Below are 8,487 nucleotides of genomic sequence, written 5' to 3'. Positions count from 1 at the left end.
TTTAATGGGAGGTAAAATGCACTATTGATATGAATATCATTTTCATATTTACAATCTTATTTTTAAAGATTTAGATGATAATAATAAATAAATATTCATGATTAATTAAATCGTGAAAGATCCAATACCGTATGGTTGGGGATTTTCACTACATAAACCGACGCTCCGCCTGTGTTTCGTCTCATTCTTCTCCAGTTCTCGTTCTCACTTTCTCTCCCTATCCTATCCTCCTCTGTTTCTCCAATATTCTCTTTTCTTCCCAATGACCAACCAAGCCTCTTCCCCTGAAACTGAAACTACCAGCCCTAGCGACTCCTCTTCTTCTTGTTCTTCTTCTTCTTTCCCATCTTCTTCATCTGAATTATCAAACCCTACTTCCGATTCTCAGACCCAGAAAAGTCAATCTCAGAGCCAACAAGAACGGAGCACTAGCAGACCCAAGAGAGCCAGAGACCCTTCTAGCAAGCATCCATCGTACCATGGCGTCCGAATGCGAAACTGGGGCAAATGGGTCTCTGAAATTCGCGAGCCTCGCAAGAAATCACGAATCTGGCTTGGCACTTTCGCCACGCCGGCAATGGCTGCTCGAGCCCATGACGTCGCCGCTCTGAGCATCAAGGGTGAATCCGCCGTCCTCAACTTCCCTCACTTAGCTTCTCTGCTTCCCAGACCTGTCACGCTCGCCCCACGTGACATCCAATTCGCCGCCGCCGAAGCAGCTGCCATGGTGAAATTCGACCCTGCTCAGTCGCCGTCTTCTTCACCATCATCGGAAGAAGCAGAGTCTTCAGAGCTGAGTGAGATTGTGGAGTTGCCCAACGTTGAGGAGAGCTTTGAATCGGTGGAGTCGTCGAGGAGTCACGAGTTTGTGTGGGTTGAGTCGATGGATTGTTGGGTGTACGATCCTCCATTAATGGAATTAGAGGAAGAGGGTTTCTTTGACCAGTTTTATGGAGGAGAAAGCTTTGAGATATCAATTTGGGATTATTAATGGCGGATTTTGACCCTGTTCTGTTCTGTCTTCTTCCCCAGATAATTAGCTGCATGTCGTGAGAATATATTGCAGTAATCTGCTTCACGTTTGCGCCGAACAATTCTCAAATGTCAAATACGAAACATTTATCAATGGAGGGTGGTGAGCATTATTGTTGTCTGTGTACATTGAAGTTTCTTCTTCTTCGTCTTCTTCAACCACCTCCTCTTGCGTGGTTTGCTTTGCAAAAGTAGAAAATCCAGAGAAATGTGAGTGACTAGACTGAGTGGCTGCCAAGAAATGAGAAAACAAAATATCTTTTTCAATGCTTGTAGGTTAATTTTATTTGATATATTTGTATTATCACATACACCAATAATTCATTGTTTTTATAAAATAATCTTATATTAATATTTTCGCCTAATTTTGATCTGAGCTTTGATGGTGTTATGCTCATAAATTTTGGTGTAATATACAAATTTTAAATTGAGAAAGTATATGTGGCTTTTAATGTTACATCTTTTACTTAATTATTGATCAAATTCCTGAATTTTAATTTAGAACGACTAAGTCTTTATACAAATTTTTAACAAGAAACAGCATAGTCTTATATTTTTTTGATTCAGTACAATTCAATTAATCTTTATAATAATTTCTTAACTCAATAAATCATAAGTACAAAATTGATAATTGAGAGAAATTTTTTAGAGACTAATAGATATTTTATTCCTTCTGAATTTTACACTTTGATTAAAAAACGTGATGAAATAATTTCTAGTTGAGATTAGAGGATGTATATAACAATCTCCTTTAATTATACAATACCACATTATCAAGTTAAGAAAAACATTATTCTTTCTATATATAAAATTATGAAGATATTTATCTTGCATCTTATGAAAATATTACTTATCTATTTAACCCACGAAAAAAATTCTTTTGGCCACACCATGAAAATGATTAATTAATAACATCCATTGCAATGGTTTATTCCTGATCATATAATTTTACATTTAAGAAATTATAAAATCTCAAGTAAAAAGGTATAAATATTAAGCATTAAGAATTACATGCAAAAAGTAAACTCTTGAATATGAAATGCACAAGAATTCAAGTGCATGCAGTGTAAGTTTGTAAATTAAGGATATGAAATTATAATTAATAAATAAATTGTTTCTCATTCATCAATCGTCCTTTCTATGACGGTACTTAAACGAAAAGGTAAAATTAGTATTATTAGGAGGATAAATAAAAAAAAAGGTTACTATTCTGTCAACAGCAAAAAAAAAAAAAAACAAAACAAATGATTCCTTGAAACGTGATCCACACACACACAACAAGTTTCATCGCACATCATGATGCTTATTTAACAGTATTCTAAATATTCTATTAAGAGTTGGTGTTTGGTTTGTAATAATTTAGATAACTAATAAGAGAAGGTCAGTCTTTTTTAAATTTAAAATAACTCCTTTTTTGTTATATTAATAAAGTAATTCAATTTGCGTTATTTTCAGTTTAAAACTCATATATCTCTAAATATATGCGTCCATTTCCACTTTAATTAATTATACTTAATTTAGACTGAGAAGAATATATCTTATAATTAATAAAAATCCTAACTAATCATTAAGTTGATATAAACAATTTCAAGTGGCTGATTATGAGCACAAATTAAATAATAAAATTTATATATATTTATTATTTTTCTCATAAAAGACTTATAAAATAAATTATCCGTTTTTTCTGGATAATTATTGGCAAAAAAACGTAACTCCTCCATTTTTCTAATTTCATTAGACAACTAATTTATTGTTAAGCGTGACAATAACATGTTTGGCTAATTCAGTAACTAATTTGACTTTACAAACGTGTCACATAAGTGAATTACTTTGCTTGCTTGGAAGGATTCACAAACATCGAAAATCGAAAAGTAATACTATATAATTCACAAAATAAAAAAGCTCTCTATTATTATTTTTATTTGAATCTCGAAAAGCAAGCTCGAGTTCTTCAATAAGTGATTGAATCTCGAGTTGGTTATTTAGGATTTAAATTAACCAGTCAAACATTTTGATAGTTTATATCTTTTTTAATTAAATTTATAAAATTACATGTTATATAAATTAAATTGCATATACATACATAAATTTTGAAACATGATCAAACATCTCAATTAAGGATCAATTAATCAAAAATTCAAATCAAGAAGGTCCACAGATTTAGAAAAATGCATCTCCGAAAGGTTTTGATTTTTCTTCCTATATGTCAGCTCTTTGAAAAATCGAATATATGATGATAATGACAAAAATGTTACAATTCTGAAGATTATATATTGCATTTCTCTTCGCCAACTGATGGATGATTTGTCGTTGGCCAAAAAGGAAAAAATGACGGATTTGTCACGTTATAAATTATAATGACAACAACAATAATAAATAGAGATATGTATTTTTTAATGTCAAAAAAGTAGATTCTGATATATGCGTTCATGATAATATTCCAATTCAAATAATTGAAATTATATATGCCAGAAAATATATATATATATATATATATATTATATTTCATAACAACAAACGTGTGGATAAGTGGTGTTTAAATTATTTAATTATGAACAAATTAAAATTAGGAAGACCGAGAGAAATTTCCTGGAAGGAGAAGTAAGGGGTTAATTAAGTAATTAAACTAAGGTGATTCATGCCATAGATTTGTTCCAATTTTAAAAAGAAAAAAAATCAAATGTATTAGGTATATTAAAGTCAAGTCAATAAATACTACTGGCGAAATGGGAACATCATAGGAATAATAATGGAAGTTCTATGTCGAGTTTTATTTTTTTTAACCCCCACCTTGAAAAAAGATTACTATATTAAAATGTTCTTTATACAAAAATTTTAAAAAAACTTTTCGTGTGATTGATATTTAAATTAGTGTGGCTCTTCTTTCTTCCAAAAATGAAAAAAAGTACAATTGGGGATCAAGTTTTAAAATATAAGTCTTACCCGTATACAATTAGTTGAGAAATCAACTTTGTAAATAATGAAGAATTTTAAATAAGTAAGAAAACGTAAAACGTGGCAATGACTTTTGTTTTGAAAATAATTAAGACTTTTATTAATATTTGTTAACTTCATTTTTAAAAAAAGATTTGGTAAATTTGCTGAATTCAACCCGGTGAATGAGTGGTTGGAAGCCGACAAGAAAACTTTCGAAGAATTCCAAAAGGAAGTAAAAATACTAAGGAATGGTAAAGGGAGCCAGAGAAGATACAAAAGTTACAGAGAATGTAGAATTTTCTCTCAACACGCGTGTTAGGTAGGAATGGAAGAGAAGAAAAATGAGTTTTAATTAATATGAAATATAAAATTTATAATTGATGGAAATTGTGCTTAAATTTCATGCAATATATAGTTTTTTTTTTTTGCTTTCTTTATTTTCCTAGATTGTATGCACAGGCGTTCGTTTCTTTTGTTTTTTCTGATGATTAGTGTGTGTAATATTGTTTTTTTTTGGTGATTAATAAAATGACCTGTTTTTGCTAAAAAAAAATCTCAAGCCAAAAAAAAAAACAGGTCTACATCTTCTGAATTTTTGGCGTGTGGCTTTTCTGTTAAACTTTTTGTTGCAAATATACTTTTGCGTGCATAGAGAGACACAGAGAAGATATATACTCCCATCGTCAAAAAATATAAAAATTTATTAACTGAATTTCATTCCTTAATAAAATAATTACTTACTTTTTAATTAATTTTATCTTTTTATATTTATCTTTATTAAACACCCTACAATAAATACAAAATCATTATTAATAGGAACACTTTTTAAAAAAGGTAATAATTATACCTCAAAAGATTAAAAATATCTTATATTTTTTAATATTCAACTTCTTAAAAAATGCTTTATATTTTTGAACAGAGAGAGTATTATTTAATGATACTGAAGCATTATGCCTTTAAATACAAAGCATTCAAATAAAAAAAATACAAAGTATTATTTTTCCCAAAAAAATTACAAAGTACTTCCTCCATCTCAAATCATAAGATATTTTTAGATAAAATCTCACAGATCGATAAATTTTATTAAATACACTTAACAACCTTATCTTTTCAAAATAAAAATATGAACTTGTCAAAATACTCATCATTTAATATATTGAAAAGAAAATGAATAAAAATTAATTTTAGAGAGAGAAAAGATAATATTAAAATTAGTGTATTTAATGAAATCTTAATCTATTTAAAGTATCTTATATTTTAAAATAGATGAAAAAACTCCTTTAAAAGTGTTTTATAATTTAGAAAAGAGGGAGTATTATGTAAAATTAGCCGATTCCAATGTTTTAAAATGATATATACCATTAACTGCATCACTTTTTATTTGAGTTTATTTTAGAACTCGTCTCATTCACTATTTTATGTACTGACGTGTTGTTTATTTATACTGAAATAGCGAATTGGGCCTTAATAGTTCATCAAGATAAAAACATGTATCATGAATCATGACTCAACACACACTTAATTACAAAAAGACTAATATATTACTTAATTAGCAATAATGTCTTCACATTATCATATAAAAGAATTCGAAGAAGTCACATTTTTATAGGATATAAATAATGTAAAAATATAAATAATTAGTTACATATTTATTAATTAGATCAAATTTTATGGGCTAGTTGTGCCTCTTTTCTCTATCCAAGCTTTATCTTGTGCATGATATGAGTGAATTGTTATTAACCATAGAAACATTGTGCTTAATTAGTGCTCATTAAACATTTTTATTTAACCAGTGACAAAATAATCTAAAAACTAGTAATGTTTGTTCATTGAATTCTAAAGTGACAATTATCTTGAAACAAAGTTAAAACCTAAAACATTTTCGAACCTTAGGGAGTAGTAATAGAAACTAAAAAAAAAAAAAATATTACAAAGAAATTACTCTTGCGATATGTCTAATACATAGAAATGCCCTTCTCAGAATGGAAATGAAGAGGGAAAAGACTTTTATATATTTAGTATATTAAAAATGGGTGATATAATTTCTAACTAGTATTAAGAAAATATGTTTTCAGGAAAGCTCTTTTCCCATGCTTATTTTTATTCAAATTCTTATTCTCATTCTTACTTTATACCACATATAATATAGCGTTATACGTGCAATATGAATTATTGGAAACAAATACTTGAAAACTTTTCCTTTTATAAATTCTTAATTCTAATACTACATTGCACTTGAAAACTCACACCCTCATCTTTTAAATATATAACCATTTCAAATGCTAATTAATTTGCACGTACTAGCAAGGGAATATTGGTTAGACTCAGCTTTTGTTATTAAATATATTCCAAAAACAAAAACTAACTTTATAGTTTTAAGACCGGTTTAATTAGTAACCAATTCATAAAATTTAATGGACACACTAGTTAATTACAAAAATGTCATCATCTCTATTTTTTAAATAGCATGTTGGATCAAAGTTTCCTCTAGCAGAAATAGTCTAGATTTTTCAATATTTAATAAACCATTCCCTAATAATATGTATATGTACATATAGTAATGGGCGTTACGTAATATAATTCCTTTCACAGGTAGAGGCTCGTCCGACTTACCGATTAAAATAGAATAAAAATAGAAGCGATTTGTTTTTAGTTAGACTATTTCCATCTTTTAAATAAAGATTTAATAAACAAAAATGTAAGTCAATATTAACAAATATGTTACTTACTAATTAATATGTAACTTGCCGGCCAATAAAAATGTAACCGGTCTTGAATGAAGAAAACTAACTTTAACCAATTCACTTGCTACAACAACAACAATAACAACAAGCCTTTATCCCACTAAGTGGGGTCGGCTACATGAATTGTAAGATGTCATTGTGTTCTGTCATTTATCAAGCTTTTAGGAATATTATTAATTAAGAGATCGCATTCAACAACTTCCAATAGTGTTCTCTTAGGCCTTCCTCTACCTCTCTTAATCGGACTCAAAGTTATATGTTCCACTCTTCTTACTGGTGCCTCCCTTGGTCTTCTTTGTACATGCCCAAACCATCTCAACCGATTTTCTACCATTTTTTCCTCAATAGGTGCCACCCTCACTTTTTTGCGTATGTGCTCATTTTGAATTTTATCTTTACGTGTATGTCCGCACATCCATCATAACATTCTCATCTCTGCTACTCCAACTTTATGCTCTTGCTGTCCCGTTAGAGCCCAGCATTCACTACTATATAACATTGTCGGTCTGATAGCAGTGCGATAAAACTTTCCTTTAAGTTTATTAGGCACCTTACGATCACAAATAACTCCTTTAGCTTTTCTCCAATTAAACCACCCAACTTGAATTCTATGTGAAATATCTCCACTGATTTCGCCATCATTTTGAATAATGGCTCCCAAATATTTAAACTTTTCCACTTGAGGTATAATTTGATCTCCCAATTTCACTTCCAAATTATTTTCGAATAGTCCTTTACCAAATTTACAATATAAATATTCCGTCTTACTTCTACTCAGACGAAAACCTTTCGATTCCAATGTCCTCCTCCATAACTCAAGTTTGCAATTAACCTCTTCTCTTGTCTCTGCTATAAGAACTATATCATCCGCGAAGAGCATACATTTCGGGATTTACTCTTGAATATGTTCTGTCAAAACCAATTCACTTGCTAATATGTGTAAATTAATTAGCTAGCTTTGAAATAGCTCGTCTGACTATTACTGTTTTTAGCTTTTAAATAACTAAAAAAAGGTTTATGGTTGATTAATAATGTTAAATAATAATAATAATCTATCAAGCCATTAGAGAAGCTAAAAGAGCTACAACTGTAGTACATTATTATTATTATTATTACTACTACTGCTTTAGCCCAAAAGATTCGCCTTCTAAATTGGCTTTGTTTTTGTCGCTTTTTAAATTTCCTGTTTGGACTCTTGCTTTCTTACCATATTCTGTTTTCCTTTTTGTCAGCATTTTTGCCCTTTTTGGGATCGGTTTGCGTTTTTTAAAATTTTAATCGCTTTTTTCGATTTAATAATTAAATCAAATAAATATATCGGAACAATCTCATGCATGATACAATCGAAATGTGAAGACAGCTTCGATTACATCAAGCCTGACTTCAATTTTAGATTTTAGAATAAAATTAATGAGATAATCAAGTTATTAAGTCACTCATAAATTTCTTTTAATTTTATTAAGAAATAAATAATTGATGCAGTCATTTAATGTTCTAAAAAAAAGGGTACAGAGGAACAAATATTGATAGTTAGGCTGTCAAGTTATAACGTTATTCACTGTTCCCCCCCCCCCCCCTAATTCGGGATGGAGCAAAAGTCTAATTACAAGATTATAGACAATCATGATTTTTAAAAGTGATGTTGATATATCATAATTTTTTTCTGAATAAAAAAAAAGTGATTATGAGAAAGTTAGATTTGTTTGGATTGTATTTGTCAAAATCATGTTTGGATATATAATTATATAAAAAATATGATTTTTATAAAATTTGT

The 8,487-nt window shown here is 29.3% G+C and overlaps 1 protein-coding gene across 1 annotated transcript; it reads left to right on the top strand.

The window, feature by feature from the left end:
- The first annotated feature begins 206 nt into the window (after positions 1-206).
- LOC129297183 (ethylene-responsive transcription factor ERF036-like) lies at positions 207-1,397 on the top strand. Its single transcript, XM_054935548.1, has one exon. The coding sequence runs from the start codon at positions 263-265 to the stop codon at positions 989-991; it is 729 nt and encodes a 242-aa protein (XP_054791523.1). The 5' UTR covers positions 207-262; the 3' UTR covers positions 992-1,397.
- Positions 1,398-8,487: the final 7,090 nt, after the last annotated feature.

Source organism: Prosopis cineraria, unplaced genomic scaffold, assembly GCF_029017545.1.
Source record: "Prosopis cineraria cultivar Desert tree isolate PC_DT_omini unplaced genomic scaffold, ASM2901754v1 PC459, whole genome shotgun sequence".
Taxonomy (NCBI): Eukaryota; Viridiplantae; Streptophyta; class Magnoliopsida; order Fabales; family Fabaceae; genus Prosopis; species Prosopis cineraria.
Note: the sequence above shows the minus strand (reverse complement) of the source record. Positions and strands in the feature narration are given on the sequence as shown.

Bases quoted from the DNA above. Each gene is read 5' to 3' on its own strand.
- LOC129297183 (XM_054935548.1), top strand. From the start codon at position 263: ATGACCAACCAAGCCTCTTCCCCTGAAACTGAAACTACCAGCCCTAGC.